Source organism: Genypterus blacodes, unplaced genomic scaffold (assembly GCF_046128005.1).
Source record: "Genypterus blacodes isolate CSIRO-AG114 ecotype Tasmania unplaced genomic scaffold, CSIRO-AGI_Gbla_v1 ptg000021l_1, whole genome shotgun sequence".
Taxonomy (NCBI): domain Eukaryota; kingdom Metazoa; phylum Chordata; class Actinopteri; order Ophidiiformes; family Ophidiidae; genus Genypterus; species Genypterus blacodes.
This window is the reverse complement of record NW_027466834.1, coordinates 8,879,911-8,896,682: the sequence shown is the minus strand read 5'-3', so window position 1 is coordinate 8,896,682 and position 16,772 is coordinate 8,879,911. Positions and strand designations below refer to the sequence as shown.

At 42.1% G+C, this 16,772-nt stretch overlaps 1 protein-coding gene across 3 annotated transcripts in view; it reads left to right on the top strand.

The window, feature by feature from the left end:
* The window catches only part of cntn1a (contactin 1a), a 54,146-nt gene that overhangs the window by 29,312 nt on the left and 8,062 nt on the right, over nucleotides 1–16,772 (top strand). For all 3 annotated transcript variants that reach the window (XM_076142332.1, XM_076142333.1, XM_076142334.1), the window contains exons 4-15: nucleotides 4,203–4,329; nucleotides 5,452–5,627; nucleotides 5,952–6,047; nucleotides 6,837–7,043; nucleotides 8,905–9,004; nucleotides 9,320–9,501; nucleotides 9,591–9,715; nucleotides 10,208–10,325; nucleotides 10,474–10,621; nucleotides 11,944–12,071; nucleotides 12,883–13,055; nucleotides 14,239–14,362. In XM_076142332.1, coding sequence (XP_075998447.1) covers nucleotides 4,203–4,329; nucleotides 5,452–5,627; nucleotides 5,952–6,047; nucleotides 6,837–7,043; nucleotides 8,905–9,004; nucleotides 9,320–9,501; nucleotides 9,591–9,715; nucleotides 10,208–10,325; nucleotides 10,474–10,621; nucleotides 11,944–12,071; nucleotides 12,883–13,055; nucleotides 14,239–14,362 — 1,704 coding nt within the window. The remainder of the gene's footprint in view (nucleotides 1–4,202; nucleotides 4,330–5,451; nucleotides 5,628–5,951; nucleotides 6,048–6,836; nucleotides 7,044–8,904; nucleotides 9,005–9,319; nucleotides 9,502–9,590; nucleotides 9,716–10,207; nucleotides 10,326–10,473; nucleotides 10,622–11,943; nucleotides 12,072–12,882; nucleotides 13,056–14,238; nucleotides 14,363–16,772) is intronic.

Sequence of the window (16,772 nt, the reverse complement as noted above, 5' to 3'; positions counted from 1 at the left end):
ATTTCTGGACTTCTCCTAGTTTCAGATGTACATTTAATCTAATGTAGATGGTTAATATCCAAGATGCATATGATTCTCATGTGCGCGACAAATTATACAGCTACTCTATCTCATAGGGCTTCGTGGATCTAAACAAATCGGAGAGAGAGGACACAATGTGGGAGAAATTGGATGGAACAAACATACAGGATGCATAAAGAAAAAGATTAATGAAGAAGATGAGGATGATGGTCATTTGTGGAGCCAGAGAAGAGGAAGGCTAAACTCGTCAACAATGCCATTCATCTATTTTGTTTAGATTACAAGATTCAGTGTAAACTCAATTAGGACAAAAGTTGTTCCAGCAAAGAGAGGAAAGATGTTTATTTAAATATACAAGAGTAATAAAGATGAGGAAGAGGCGGCACCCTGTCCACTCTCTCTATTTCTACAAACTGTTGTTCATCTTGAATCTAGGTTTTGGTTCATTCTCAGTTTGTGGATCCTATTCTAGTATGTAGAGCAGTGTGTACTGTGTGCGGTGTGTGTGTTATTCTCTGGGAGAAAAATAAAGTGGATGCAGATTTGCAGACTGTCAGCGAGGGGTAAATTGGAAAAAGGACGGCTTGCTGATGTGTTGCTTGGGAACGAGCTGTGATGCTGCATGCAGCGTGAGTTGTTTATGGAAGTCTCTCTTATCTTATCTCTCTCACTCCTTCTTTCTGTTGGTTTCCTCTCTGTGCACCTTTGTACAATCTATAGATATCCACTACAGTAATAACACAGCCTGAGATTTACTATATATGTCCACACTAAATGCTGCTTTAGACACTGGCCAAATCAATCACAAAGTGTTGAAATGTAGAAACAGTGGAATTTGGTAAAAAGCAAAGATGAGAGAGGAGGCATAGTTAATGCTGCGCTCCTGAAAGGTCAGAACATTGTGTAGGCTGCTTTCCAACTGGGACTCTCTGCAGAATTTCCAACCAGAAAAACTGCTTATCATTCAGCCCACAGCAATGTCAATTTCCATCAGTGTGATAAAGTTATCTCAGTTCAGCATTAATAAAAGTCTCACACTAACACGGCCTATTACCATTATAGGCTAACAGGGTTATGTTATCTCTCGGATGCGTTGGTGAAACATTTGGATTCAGCTTGAGCGTGTAATATTCAGTGTGCTGTTCAAACAGGTCGCCCATGCTGCTCCATTTTGCAGGATGATTCATTGCGACATCAGCTGAGATGGCAAAACTGACACCAGACTGATCGATGCTGACACTATCATGGTCATACAATGTGTCTCAGCAAAGTATTCGTTAGATTTTAATGGAAGCAGAAGTAATTGAATTTTATTTTTGAAGCTTGTAGAATTAATAGTAACACCATTGTGGAAGAAAGGATTGTGGGTGATTACTGCTACACGCTGTTGGTGCCCCTGGGGAAGAATGCAGTATGTTTCTTTGTAATTGGTAAGTTAATATACACATTTAGTCATTAGACATGAATAAACATACTGCGAAATATCACAGACTGCAACTGTTGTATGTTTACTTGTATTAGGGAGTATCACCACATCAAGTCTTCTCATGTGCCCAAAATTATACCTGATACCGTGATGAATAATTGATGTCTGATCAGGAACTGATGCGAGGGAAGGCAGCAGGCTTCTAAAGCAATGTTTCATATTCAAATTGCAGTATAAACATTGCTGCTTCTTAGTTACAGTACATAGGAGACACGTGTCCTGATTATGTAGTTGTGTACAGATGAAGAGATGATTTACCTGAGATAAACAGGTGCACAGCAGTGCTAGTTTGTAGCTAGCTAGCAATGGTGGCTACTCTTGGTGTAGTGATACAGAGTAGCTCGGGTAGCTAGTCTGTCATCAAATTCAGCTGTCATTATTAAAAAAATCAATGATCCTAGAAGGCTGAGACTGAACAATCACATTGTGCATTATAGACACACAAACAAGATTATACAAACTTATCCACAATTTATGTAAACCTCTGACGAGAAGAGAGAGAAAGAGTGATGGTTGCATTGGCAGAGTAAACTAGTTAAAAGACCGAAGAAAAGAGAGTGAATGAAGGCAAGGCAGCAAAGCCTGACGCCAGCATGTAGACAGCAATTAGACAGACAGACAGACAGAGAGAGGACAGAGACAGAGATGAGTTAGAGACAGACAGAGAAAGTGAGAGAGAGTGGATGTAAGAGGCCTGTGTGTCTGCAGGCAGTGAGCCTTGTGTGGCCTGCTTCAACACTCCATCATCTGCTCTCTCCATCTCACTCCAACTGCTATTTCTGACTCTATCCGTCAGGCCTATCTTGCCTTGATGTACAGCATTTGAAGCATTGGCCAACAGTAGGACAGTGAGTGTCACTATTCAGTCTCCCTTGGCGCCACAACACGATTTCTCACTTAACATTCCCTCAATGTCCCAATTACAGCTCCCAGGCAGCAGTAATTGAAAGGCCTTGGGATTTGTATCAGTGTGGCGCACTGACACACAGTTGACTGCTGGAGTGTGTGAGTGGGCGTGGATCTTGTCTCACAATGTCTCAATCTCAAGTTTCCCGGTTAGCCACCTTGGTGTTAAAATGAGCTAAATCTCTACTCTCTACTCTAAGTCTTCAAAGTAAACAGAAGTCTCTCTCAACATTTCACTTGTTGGCAGCAGAGTCAGCTTTACAAAAATAATGCTACGACCCTTTAAGTAAAAGTACTAAACTACAAAGTCAACATTTGTATTACAATAGGATTATCTAGAGTAAAATGTTTCTATTTGCTGTGAAACGTATCAAGTATCCAAACTAAAAGCATTCTTTATAAAGAAAGGTCCATGTCAGAATTCACTCATGTGTATCTGCTACATGTTCATGCATTCTCCAGTTAAAAAAAAGTAAATGCAAAAGTAATGCTCTACACCAAAGTGGAGATGCTCTCTGAGGATAGTCTCTCCAATTTTGGGGGAGTTTTACATCATCATTCTTCTCTGACCTATTTTCGTTTCTGTGCCATTGAGCTGAAACAGTTTTTTTCAGCAGTATTTGATTTGCTCTGATGTGGATTTTAAAAGCCCTAATTTGCCACAGTCTCCACACATTGATGTAAAGGAGGATAGGTACACTATTTGACTATACTTGCTTTAAGGTCAAATATTAAATAGAGCAATGTCAAGTGCAAACGTTTGACTGCAGAAATTTCTCAGTTTGATTGATCTGGATTTTGTTGTTACATCATATATCATGCAGTTTCAGCGGTGGTACATAGAGAAAATGCCATTTCAGGATTCTAGGATATTAATATCAGCCTCTTTTGTTGTGTTTTTGAAAGGTTACAAACTGTCTGTCAGTTTGACATTTTCAGAGTGAGTGAATCCAAAGTGCCAATGCATGACTGGTTAGAAGGAATGGATAGAAGGGGGATATTAATGTCTGAAAGAGCAAGCTTCCCCCCATTCATATGTCAGCTGTGCTCCCTTAGAACTCAGAGACTCAGGAGGACACACACACACACACACACACACACACACACACACACACACACGGGCACATTTATATTCCTGCAGTCACCTACGCACACTTGATCTGAAAGAATAATCAGCATTTGGGAACATTTCATCTCATTGCCTATTCATAGTCTGGCTTTGTGTTTATGTCTTATTCATGCTGCTGCTTGTGATGTGTCTGTCTGTTTCAATGAGTAATTGCAGCTAATTGTATGTGTGTCTTGATAGTGTGAAAAGGCAGACTGAACAAAGTTGCACGTTTGCATCAAGGAGGGACTCCTCGGGACTTGTCTATGCAACTGCAGGACGGCACTGGGAATGACACACTTGCTTATAAAAGCATTTTAGATTATGCAAAGTAAAGTTAGCACATCCAATTTCAGGATTTAGCTTGGAATAATAATATATCCACTGGCATCTGAATGAGCGCGTCTCTGTCATGTGTGATGTGATTGAGGATGAAGGAGGGGCATTAAATTAATGCCGTAAAGAGTTTGTGTGGATTAGTTTGAGTTTGAGTTTTGGTCGCATTCAGTATTTATCTGAAATCAACAATGAAGCATCAGAGGTGTGTTTGTGTGTGTATATTACCTGTCACATAACATCTAGACCCAGCTGCCATGTTATGGTTGTCTAAGCTGTATATCTGGTTATTCCTGTTTGTAAATCTGACCCACTGTGTTCTTGTTTGTTGTTTGCTGTTGAAAGACGATGCCACAGGTTATGGACCAGTATTTGATGAGCAGCCGGTCGACACCATCTACCCTGAGGAATCGCCTGAGGCTAAAATCACCATGAACTGCCAGGCCCGAGCCAATCCACCTGCCACATACAAGTAACATATGTTCCCCATAACCTCAGCTTCATCACTCCCCCCCTGTGCACTCTGCATTCCTCCCAACACTCGTCTTCTCTCAGGCTGGCTTCACACTGATTAAGGATCTGTTTGCAAATGAATCTATGTAATCCACCGTACCTATTTATCTATCTATTTATCTATCTATCTATCTATCTATCTATTGCATTTTCTAGCAATCTTTCTTTATTTTGTTGCCAAAGTAGGTAGAAAATAATTGGTTTGCATCATAATAACAAATATTTATCCGCCAAAATGTGAAATTCAGGAAACAACTAATAACAAATGAGATGTTGGCACGACAGCCATAGCACATTTTGTCTTTATGTCTCCATCTAATTTTAACACTTTAAACCTGACAAATGTTGCTCAATCCATTTAATTTAATTTAATTTCATGTCTCATATATAAATGCTATGCATTGGCCAGGGCAGTTTCAGGCAGCGTTAGATGTCAGAAGGAATTAAATTGGTTTGACTCTTATTATAGAACAGCCTTCAATTTATACATTTTGATAAATAAGCCTCCATTTTTATTGCAAGAGAGAGCAAATAAAAATTGGAGTTCGCATTGCAGTAACCTTTTGCTTTACCTTGGAGTACCAAAGCTTGGTGTTTACAATATCCGTAGGGCTGAGATGGGTTCAATGCTGGCTGAAGCCGCAGAAACACAGTGAGAAGCATGACAGACTTAATTGAAGTATTCTAACTTCAAAGTGATTCATCACAGAGCTGTAGTGCAACAAATCAGAAACCTTAGGCCACAAAACACTTAGCCAGAGCTCTCTCTAGCTCTTTCCCAATTCCTCAGTCTGTGTGTGTGTGCATCAGGTACAAAAAGCCAAAAGATGTCAGCAGCCTGAACTCAGTAAGTTTAATTAATGCAAGTCTTCATAAACGTTAACGTTAAGTTTTTTTTATAAAGCCATAAATCCAATTAAAAAGGATTAGTGGGGGTGTGTGACTCTATTTGTGAATTGGTCTTGACTTTAGAGTTTGTTTTGACGAGCAAAGCGGCGACTCAGTCCCTCCACACTGACGATGAATGTCTGAGCATGCTCCCTTCACACTTCAGTTTCATCCTGTCCGGTTTTGCTTGCAGGTGGAGGCTGAACGGCAAGGACATTGACATTAACGCAGACAGCCCCTGCTCTCTAATGGGAGGCAACCTGGTCATCAGCAACCCCAGTAAAAGCCTACATGAAGGAACGTACTCGTGTGTGGCCACCAACGACTACGGCACGGTCATCAGCCGAGACGCCTCCATGCAGTTTGGATGTGAGTGAGGCCTCATGTGGATCACCCCGGTCTTGCCTTTACTTTTGCTGGAGCTGGACTTTCATGCATATTAAGTACTCTGAAATTAAAACGGCAGATGGGACATAGTATAAGTGGTGTGTAATGTGGTCTAATTTTATGACTCCGTTGTGGATAATATACTTTTCTATAAAAGATTATATTGCAGGACAAAATTCATCTTGTGTCTGATATAGTTTTTTATTTTTTGAAGCTTTTAGTGTAGGTTTATCTTTAAATTGAGTGTAGAATATGCTTAAATATGAAAAATGGTCTCAGTTTATGTTTTGTCTCTGTCTGTCGCAGACCTTGATTTCTTCTCATCGGAGGAGAGGGAGTCGGTGCGCGTGAAGGAGGGACAGGGGGCAGTGCTCCTCTGTGCTCCCCCACCTCATTATCCAGGTACATTATGCACTGCTGCTCCTGCAGGATTAACCTCAACCATTCATTCATGATGAAGCATTATGTCTGACTGCCATTAGCCAGGATGCTACAGTGGCACAAACTGGATTTGTGACTTCCTCTCGTGTTCTCCCGCAGTCCACAAGCGAGGAAGTCGGGTTTAAGGACATATAAATGTCTTTTAAAATGTTAATAGGTGCTAATGAGGGTGTAATTGCTGTGTGTCAACATGCACGAGCCGGGAAACACTATTAATATGCCTTACTCATCCTCCCCATGTGATTAGTTTGAGGACATTAAGATGAAAAACAGGGGTAAAGTGAACTGAACATACAGAATATAACACAGACATCGGTTTTTAGGCTGTTTTTCCAATTTTGCAGTGACCTTGAAGAATCTGCTAATTTGTAGACGTAAAAAATGAAACTGTACAACATTTACTCACATTTAGATTTGGCAATTTATTGCAACAGTCCCCTCCTGTGTGTGAATGCATGCATGTTTGCCTTATGCTCTTTTTTCAGCTTCTCCATTTCAAATGCTTGGTTTACCCCTTTTTTTAAATTATTAAAGCAACATTCAGCTGTGAGTGACTCTCCACAGCATCATCAAAATGGTCAATCGATGTTTGAATGATCCCCTCTCAACACTGAAGACTTACGATATTTCTGTTTTGCATATATTCAAATTATTCAGACAGTTTGTCAGTTTTACAGCTCATCCTAAACTCTGGCTATGTGTCTAGACTCTTGATTGACAGTGGATTCTTTTGTGTGTCTTTCTTTGCAGCCGAGCTGTCATTCAGATGGATGCTCAATGAATTCCCGGTCTTCGTCCCATTGGACAAGAGGCGTTTTGTCTCCCAAATAACAGGCAACCTCTATATCTCCAAGGTGGACTCATCAGACAGCGGCAACTACGCCTGCTTCATTACGAGCCCATCTATCTCTAAGAGTGTCTTCTCTAACTTCATCCCCCTCGTGCCTCTGGCAGAAGGTAAGTGCAGACTTTCATCATCATTGACACAGTGGATTGAGTTGGACACATTAGCAGACTCTTGTTTCTTTTAGTAGAAAAGGACATGTCAAAGTCCGGTTTAATATAATTACCAAGGTGATTAATGATTTTTGCAGTTCACTTTTTGCAAAACTCTTCAATTAAGGTCTTTCATTTCGGCACTTTAAGACGTGATTGGGTTTGTTGTGTTATAAGCTTAAGGGTCACAACAAAAGCGAGATTGAGGCACTTCTTGCTCCTATGACTTCTTCTGCTTGTTGCAATATGAGGCGTAAACAGAGGATGACATGAATTGTTTCCTGAAGAGCTAAGACAGGTTGGAAGGAATAGGAATAGGAAGTGACTGATGACAGTTACTGTATATACTGCTGAAGTTTTGTTCTCTGCCCATTGTCAAACAATCATTAGAATGTTACCAACCAAATATGTGAAATATAGCAAATAGAAACTGCACATCTTATTCATCAGTCTGAGCAATTAAACTCACAGAAAGCAGATATCTGTCCTTCTTTTAAGGTATCAGCCTTCAGCTTTTGGTAAATGCCTGCATTCTGCTGCTGTTTTCTGTCGATTGTTACTGTGTTTTTCCTGTATGACAAACAGAAACGTTTAGATTTCATCCTCAGTACACTGATGCCTGTCGCCAATGTTTTCATTTTGCAGCTCTGTCCAAAATTCATTCACTTTACTTTTGAAAAATATGGTTATTTCCATTTCCATCAAGCAGTTTCAGTCCAATATATCAGAATCCGCCTAACAATAGTCAGAAACATAGCCAGGAATAGAGATGAGATGGACAAGATGGCAAAGAGCTTTATGATACAGCCAGCTGTGCAAAGAAATCCACATCCCCTGAGAGGGAAGCCACCACGAGAAGCAGTAAACTTGTGTTTTGACTCGGCCTAACGTAAGAGGGAGCAATAAAAGCTTTGGAGGCGACTCCACCGTGATCCTTGGGGGGCTTCCAAGAGACCATCAATTATCTCTTTGTTTCCTGTGGATTTTCAATAGTGAATAGTGACGTTTGGCTGGCTTCACCTGCAGCAGAATCACTTTGAATGGTGGTGCGAGCACAAACCAGAATGTTCTATTCCGTTAAAGAGGTCCAGGTTTGGAACTGAATAGGTTGCTGGTGCTCTCTCATGCATACAAGTATGACGAGACACCCCCTAGGCCTGTATTTAGCTGGATGGTGTTTGTGTGTTTAAACTGTCAATTTCTTCTTGTTAATTGCTGCATCAATGCAAAACAGTTCAGGAAGGCTAACCATCCATGCATACTACTTCTCCCTTCCGATTTTAAAGTCTGTTGTTAAATTTGCTATATGCAGTGAACAAACATGACTTGAGGTCATTTGACTCATTGTTCCATGTGTGGTACTTGGTAAAAGGGTGAGGCATGATCCAGGGAAAAGCTCATTACTTTTTTGGCAATGATCCAGACTCAGATGCTGATGCGGCAAGTTTTGTAAATGGCTCATAAAATAAAACAAAAAAACAATTCAAACACTTCTCCCATATTCTGATCACATACGATGGCTATTTCTTTTCTTTTTTTTCACTCGGAGTACAAAAGGCATCTTGGCACTGGGCCTTCCTCATTGTGCTCTCTGAACAAAAGTTTGAGAAGAAGTAGCCATTAGAGTGCACACTCCTCTCTCTCCTCTGTTATATCCGGTGTTCAATTGATTGATTTACACTGGGAGTTGTCTGTCAATATGTTTTTGTCAGTTTCAAGTTCTGTTTCTTTTTCTTCTTTTGTGAGAACCTGGATTAGTTTTGTTTGAACCAAAGCTTAGCAGCTGAGTCACTAGTTGTGCTCTTCTTGTTATTTCTGCCAGGTCCTGCCAGAAAGTATCCAGCCGATCTTAAAGTCAAGTTCCCAGACTCCACTGCTCTGTTGGGACAGGACATCACCTTGGAATGCTTTGCATTGGGAAAGTAAGCATGAACAGGAGCAGAGCGTTGGCTGATATTCTGGTCACTGTCTGACGAAACATCAACACCCACAACTGCACCAATATTCACAGGCTTACGTGCTAGGAATAGAAATAAGAGATTTGTGTTGACAACCGTGTAACTATCTTGGTATTCATATCAACAGCTTGAGCCAAAAGTATCTGCATCATTCCAAAATGTCATGTTGACTCACACTGAACATACTGCCTCGCTATCGAGATGAAGAATTATTTACAGCACTAAGCAGTGATGCACATGCATTGTGTGTTGATGCTTGCCCCCCTGTGTCGTCCTTAGTCCGGTCCCCGAGATCCGCTGGAAGAAGGTGAACGGGCAGCTGCCAGCCAATCATGAGGTGGCGATGTCAGGAGCTCATCTGCAGCTGTTTAATGTGCAGTTTGAAGACGCAGGCATGTACCAGTGTGAGGCAGTCAACTCCAAAGGAAAGGACTACCACAGTGCCCAGCTCTCCGTAGAGGGTGAGACACATGTGATCTCTCTTTACTGCAGATTGTACCAACACTACACCCCCTTGCTAGATTGTAACTCTGATCTTTCCTGATCGCAGCCTATCCTGAGTGGGAGGAGTACATCAACAGCACAGAGCGAGACCTCAGCAGCGAATACACCATGACCTGCGCAGCCAGCGGCAAACCCAAACCACACATCCGCTGGCTGAAAAATGGCAAAGAGGTGATGTTCAAACTCATAAATTGTGTTCTATAAGTGAACCTTTTTCCTGCCGCTGTAAAACAGAAATAGCATTAAAGAACACAGGCCCCCTGAGGAGTAGTGCTTGTTCAAGGTGCCACCCAGGGGAGCAGCGTCGCAGTGACAGGCGCTTGGCACTGTGGGCGCACAGAGGGCACGGTGTCAGCAGGAAGTACCTCTCGTTATTGAGCCGGTGCCAACGTGACAGAAACAGCTGCCATTAGGGCTGGAAGACCCAAGAGAGTAGCAGGTAGTGACAGCACAGAGCGTGGGAGGTTGTTTGATAAGTACAGCTGGAGACATCATTGTGCTTTAATGAGGTCGTCTCCAAGTCCAAATTATTCAATCATCATTGGAGTCTCTATCAACAATTTCCCCTTTTAATCCTGTGCTCATTTGAGTTCAACCCCCATCAAAATGGTGAAATAAAGGATAATGATGTTTTAACCGGACATCTCTGCTTTTTTCACACAGTATAAAAGAGAAGAGATGAAGTTCAGCAGGTTGACGTTCAGTGATTCGGGGATGTACCAGTGCATTGCTGAAAATCGCCACGCCGTCATCATAGCCAATGCAGAGCTGCGTGTGTACGGTGAGTCAACGACACACAACTGGCTGAATCAGAGCGTTTAGGTCACTTTCTCTCCCCATTTAATAAGAGCGTAAGGTCAAACGTCAATGAGGTAAAATGCAAAATGCGTAATAGCAATGTAATTCAATTTATGATGACCCATCTTCAGCCTGTGCTCCCACGTTCGAACACAACCCGGTGAAGAAAGTCCTGGCAGCAAGAAATGGCCGGGTGGTGATCGAGTGTCGACCCAAAGCCGCGCCAAAGCCCGCCATCTTCTGGAGCAAAGGTACCGAGCTGCTGCACAACTCCACCAGGTGAGCCGTCTCTGCCCCACGGAACCATTCTGTAACAGATCTCAATGTTTAATGCACATTTCATTATTCAGTAAGGCCGGTTTGTTATTGCAGACCGCTGCCAAAGATGTTCCATTTTCAGCCCTGTTTGTCTGCTCGTGTGCTATCCAGACATATTTCTCCCTTTCAGTGACATTTAGTGAATATTTAGGCCAAGTTCTATTTGGTGCCGATCTGGATTCAGTACACCACCATGAGGTCATTTATAATGCATGTTACATTTTGGCACAAAACTCATTAACTGTGTAAGAAACCCCCCCTTTATTTCAATGATTGACTTCAACCATTTCTGTCTAAATATCCTGTCATATTTTTCCCTTTTTCATACATTTAATCCAATCTTCACCCAATTTGCTACAAACCACATTTGCCTCTCGTCCCATTGTCCTTCAAGTTAATGTGAAAACATTACGGGTGTGACACAAACTGCAGCAACATTTTGAATTCAAAAGTATGAATAGGATCAGTGGGTATAGGTATTTTGCAAAATCACACCTGCATCATCAGTCTGACCGAGTCTAGTCAAGTCTGTTTATTTGTATAGCCATAGAAACTGAGTCTCTGTTTCTATGTGTTCATTGATGCAATTGTGGAGTTTCTGCAAGGCTACACATTCTTCGGAGTGTATACTTCGACTCAATGCAAACATCAGGGTCACAATAACACGCTATCTATTAACGTCTGCAAGCATAGTGGACAGCTGCTCTAGATCACACACACCTGAGCACTGCTAACGGCTTTGTGTCATCAAATGATTTGTTGTGCTTAGCTGACTGTCGGCGGTTGACATAAAGCTCATCAGCCTCGTCAACCAGGATGTGTGCAAATCTGCCCTGTGGTCCTTATTGACAATACAAGCCTAATCTGCCAGTACTGAGACCCCCCACTCAGCCCCTCCCTAACCTCCTCAACCAAAGTCACCACAGAGGGCCTAACCTCGCCTCATTACTATGCAGCAGAAAGCATCCTCGTAGTCCAATGGAGGCTTGAGTGGGGGTGGTGAGCGGTGACAGGGAAGCCGGTGTGATGCTGCTGGTCATGCATGAATATCAGACATGGAAGGGAAAAGGATTTAAACCTTCTTAGCTTTGCTTTTTAGCTCAGTTAGTGTTACACCTGACTGAGTAGCTTCAACATCACATACTTTTCATGGACCTCCCTCCAATTTCACCAATTTTCATCATTCGCAACAGCGGAATAACACACGCTGCACTTTTGACCTTCATATTTTCCGCTCTCTTCTCTCAGTGTGTGATGAATTAATTCCACTCTCTCCTCTGCAGGGTGTTTATCTTGGAGGACGGGAGCTTGGAGATCCTGAACGTAACTCGTTCGGATGAGGGGAGGTACACCTGCTTTGCTGAGAACGACCGGGGCAAAGCCAACAGCACAGGCTCTCTGTCAGTCACGGGTAAGCTCCAGCTCACCATTAGTCATTCATTAATCAGTCTATTTCAGATACTTTATCTATTACCATAAAATAAAAGCTATGGCCTCAGAGAGAGAAGATTGACGTGAGTGTTTGCATCCTTTCAAAATTCATACAAAAACTACATCCCACACTGCACAAATAAAATACTGAAAATAAATGGTAGTACATACAATAAAGACTTAAAGGATACAATAAGATAAGATCCAATTTACCTTACCATGCCTGATTACCTCCTAATATTAAGTGAATTGTGAGAATTTGTAATCTTTTACTGCATTGGTGTGAGCCTTGGCAGGTAAACACTCCTGTGACCTCCAGCTGTCTTCTGTTGTTGAGTTATGGTCCCTTAAGCAATGCAACAGCATGCAGACTGGTGCAGTATTATGGCCCAAGGGAAAAGCTAAGGGGGCATTAGGTCAGCTGTGAAAAGACAAAGGGTTTGGTCTTCAACCTGTTGAAATGAAAAACTAAAAGTATTTGACCTGTTGAAAGGTGAGGACAGGTAATATGGATATTGTGGTGTTTTTTTTGGTCATTATCTTTAAACATTTGAAAGGTTTTTCACAGATGAGCTCCAGGTCGTGTTGTATCTGTGGCTCTTTTCTGCCCTCTAGTGGATATACAGTATCATTAACAATTTTTCAGCATTACTAGCTGATAAGTGTTCATCATGCACACACACACACACACACACACACACACATTGTTGGGATTTACCATAACCTCAATGCACTCTACCCATCCTGACAGTCAGCACCACTCCTCTTATCCATCTTTCCTTCTTCCCCAGACGCCACAAAGATCACCTTGGCCCCATCAAACGCTGATGTTGTCGTGGGTAACAGCACCTGGATGCAGTGTGCCGCGTCACACGACTCCTCCCTGGACATCACCTTCATCTGGACTCTGGACGGTCGGGTCGTTGACCTACACAAGGAGAGCCAACACTATCAGCGTGGCCCGGTGAGATGTCAGGTTGATTATTTACAGTGGAACGAACATGACTGATTGAGTTTCTCCCGTTAGTACATGTTGACCCTACCACAAAATATCAGGATGCAGGTTTGTGACTTGAGCCTGGACTTCATCCATGTCCTCCAGTTAATGGTGCTGTCTAGGATGATCGTATATTTTTATTGGAATACCTCAAATGGAAAAGTACAGACTGTCTTACATGAACATTACTCTAAAACCTTTCCAGTACCCATGCTAATGATGCTGGTGGTCTGTTTATCGCATCCATTATCAGTGACGTGACCTGGTGTCTCCCAGCTCGCAGCTCCAGCCATAAGCAGCGGTTTGCATTACTCAACTGTCATTCTGCCCCATAAGCCAAACACCATATTACCACTGTGATTGATTACCCCACTTTTGAGTAGAAGGAGTATTTCCACTCATAAAAAAATGGTATAATCCATTGAAGACTGTTTGTGCCATATGAGCAAAGCCTATTCTCCTCCTTCTAAGCGCTGAGTGCTGCCATGTTCCATTGATTTTCATGAAGGTTTTACATCTATTTGGGATGGCATTGGAGCGGAATCTTTTTCTGCCACAGCCATTTTGTTGAAGTTTTCATTTTGATGCTTTGAACTTAAATTGTTTATTTTAAAAATGTTGTCGTCAGGCGTCAAAGGAACTGTTTGATGTCAGTGGAGCTTTGTGCATTTGCAGCCTTGAAGTGGTCACATGATTCTTTTATCATCTGGTAGAACGAATAGTATTTGCAATATTTCTCAGAGTGATTGCTGCAGGACGATTTGGCAAAGTCGTGCACCCTCATTGTATTTGTAGTTCATTGAGAGTTGTAAGTGTTTCATTTCATTCTTGAATTGATAGGAAGGATCAGTCTTTGATAATGCTTGGCTAGACATTTGCATGTTGTATCGGCTGTATCAAATCCACAAGTGTTAAATGTTAAACAGATAAGTCGTGGACGCTACGAATGAAAGAAGAAGAAATACGTCTTCTTCTTCTGCTCTGAAAAGGATAAGTGGAGATCGAATCATGTTGTCTTTTTGTAAATGATGTCAATTTCAAGTTGTGCAAGAAAGTGTGTGTTGTGGGACACCACATAGGAAAGAAATATTGTGCGTGGTATTTTAACAACTCCTCAATGAAGTGTTGTGTCTTGTGTTGTTTTGTCTAGAATGGAAGCTCAAACGGCGAGCTGCTGATTACGAACGCACAGCTGAAGCATGCCGGCCGCTACACCTGCACCGCACAAACACCTGTCGACAACGTGACGGCCTCTGCCAGCCTTGTAGTCAGGGGTGAGTCGTGAGTGATGTACACACATGCATACATTCCTAAAGTCACATCATCTCTAAACTAATACATGATGAAAATGTGTGTAGTGTAGTTGTAAAGGTTGCCTTACTTGTTACATCATGGAATATTTTATGGAAAAGTCGTCCCCTGTGTGTTGTTATGCTCCTCTGGCTCCACTCATTCTACCTTACATGTGAATTATCCTTGAATTATCCTTTAGAGGCTTAGACAAATTAAAAACACATACTTGTGCTTTCATAATTGTGTTTAATGCTTTCATAATTGTGTAGTACCCACTTGAAAGTGTCAACATAAGCTTTTATAGAGTTCCATATTTCATTAAGTGCATCTTCCCAAGTTAATCCTTTCAAACAAATAATAATGCTGTGCCCTTAGAGAGAGAGAGAGAGAGAGAGAGAGAGAGAGAGATAGAGAGAGAGAGAGAGAGAGAGAGAGAGAGATTTTACAGTATTTTTAAATCTCTCCAGAATAACTTTTGTGAATAATCTGTCAACCCTGAGACTCCATGTGAAACAAAGTGAGACAGTGAGTGCTGGAAAAAGCTGTGGAAGGAAATGACGTGTGTCCGGTGTGTGTGTGACATGCTACTGTGGACGGAGTGTAAACATGCACACACATGGAGAGACAGAGAGATAGAGAGAAATGGTTACAGACGTTGTATAAGTCAGTGTAGTATCTAAGTTATACTGTGAAAGGTTGTAGGGGTGTATGTGCTTGACAGAGATGCAGAGTGGAGAGCCAGGCACTTCAGTGAGCCGCAGTGCTGCAACAATGAATGATAGATCAGCATGATAGAAAACCTGCCATTAATCATCTGAGCAGACTTAGTTGTCATTTTTAACAAGAAAAAAACACTCACAAAAGTTGTCCTCTGTATTCAATCCACCCTAATCAGATCTGCTGCACAGGCTGTTGATGTTGGGGGAACTATAATGTCATGACACCTCTCTCATCAGCAAACCTGATATGTCGTAGTGGAATAGTCTGATGCTTCGTCAATGTCTTTGTCGTCATTCTTGCATGGAAGTTGAGCTATGGTAACGACTGCAGCTCTACCCTCTGTAGTTGGTAAACATCAGATGTTCTACAATCATTCAGGACTAATAAGCTTGTTTAACATGTGCAGATGAATGAGTCGTACTTTCACTACTCTCTCCTCCAACCACACACATGCAGATATCAACAAGCACAAACTAAACCCTGTTACACTTTCCCGTCACATACTGTTCTTCACCTTCCGGATGATTCACCCTCCACTTCCTGATGAGTGAGAGCTTGCCTTACAGCCCTCCCTTCAGGTCTCAAACAGGTCTAGTGTTGGCGGACAAAAGCCCTCTTTACGCAGGAACCCAAGAGCTCCTGCGCTGATCTGCTCGCCGGTGATCCCTGTTGTGCCCTGGCTGAGTTGCGTCTGGTGCTGCTTTCAGTGCATGTGTTGACAGACAGCCAGGTGAATGGTACTGTGCCCGACTGCCGCCCTGCTCCTAATGGAGCGCCGAATGGGAGCAGTCAGGAACCACAGCAAGGCGAAGATGAAAGACGGCCATTTATAGGAAGGAAGCAGATATGCCCTGCGAGATTGTCCGAGCTGAAAACACACACATGCTGCACCTGTAGCTTGTTATTAGAGGGGATTTGAGATCAGGAGATGTTGCTGTTTTCATATGCTGGGTGTGAGTGTTATTGTAGTGTGCAGTAACTGGCTGCTCTAAAGTAGTGTTGAAATGTCTGTTTTAATTCAAGTCTCTGTCAATTCGGGGAATATTCCTAAACCTTTTTTGGGGGAAGGGATTTTTTCAGGTAATATCAAGGCAGGCGTTTGCACTGAAGGTCGTTTTGAACACACTGCATCACTATTTTATCCACATAGATGCGTTTCATCATCTCGTGGAAGTTGTAAAAGATGTGCGGATGTCTCACTGCTGTTCTCCTGACTTGGTGTACAGAGGGGAATTGCCTTGATTTTGATCTCCTCTCTAATCACCTAAGTTCTCCAGGCACATATTCATGACATAAAAAAGTTAATCCTGTCTGATTTCTGAGGCTGTGAGTTGGATTGCTAACCTTGATCCAGTCTGGGTTTTTCTATTACACCATCTACGTATTCAGAAGGACGACTCAGGAGAGGAGGAATACCAAAAGAAACACTGGATTCAAAAGGCTTAGCTTAGGCTTTGTTAATTACACTGTGTGTCAATGGGGTTTGAACTCTTGTGCTTTTATCCGTCAGTCCTTGCTGATGTCCTCTAAAGACAGGAACTGTGATCAAACGGTGGTCAATCTGGAGATTAATATTGAATTAAAAAGTTATCTAAAAGCACACTTTTTTCCATGAGCTTCAATGAAAGTATTCTAAGGAGATTTTTGTTCCCTTAAAGTCTGTGTCCTTTA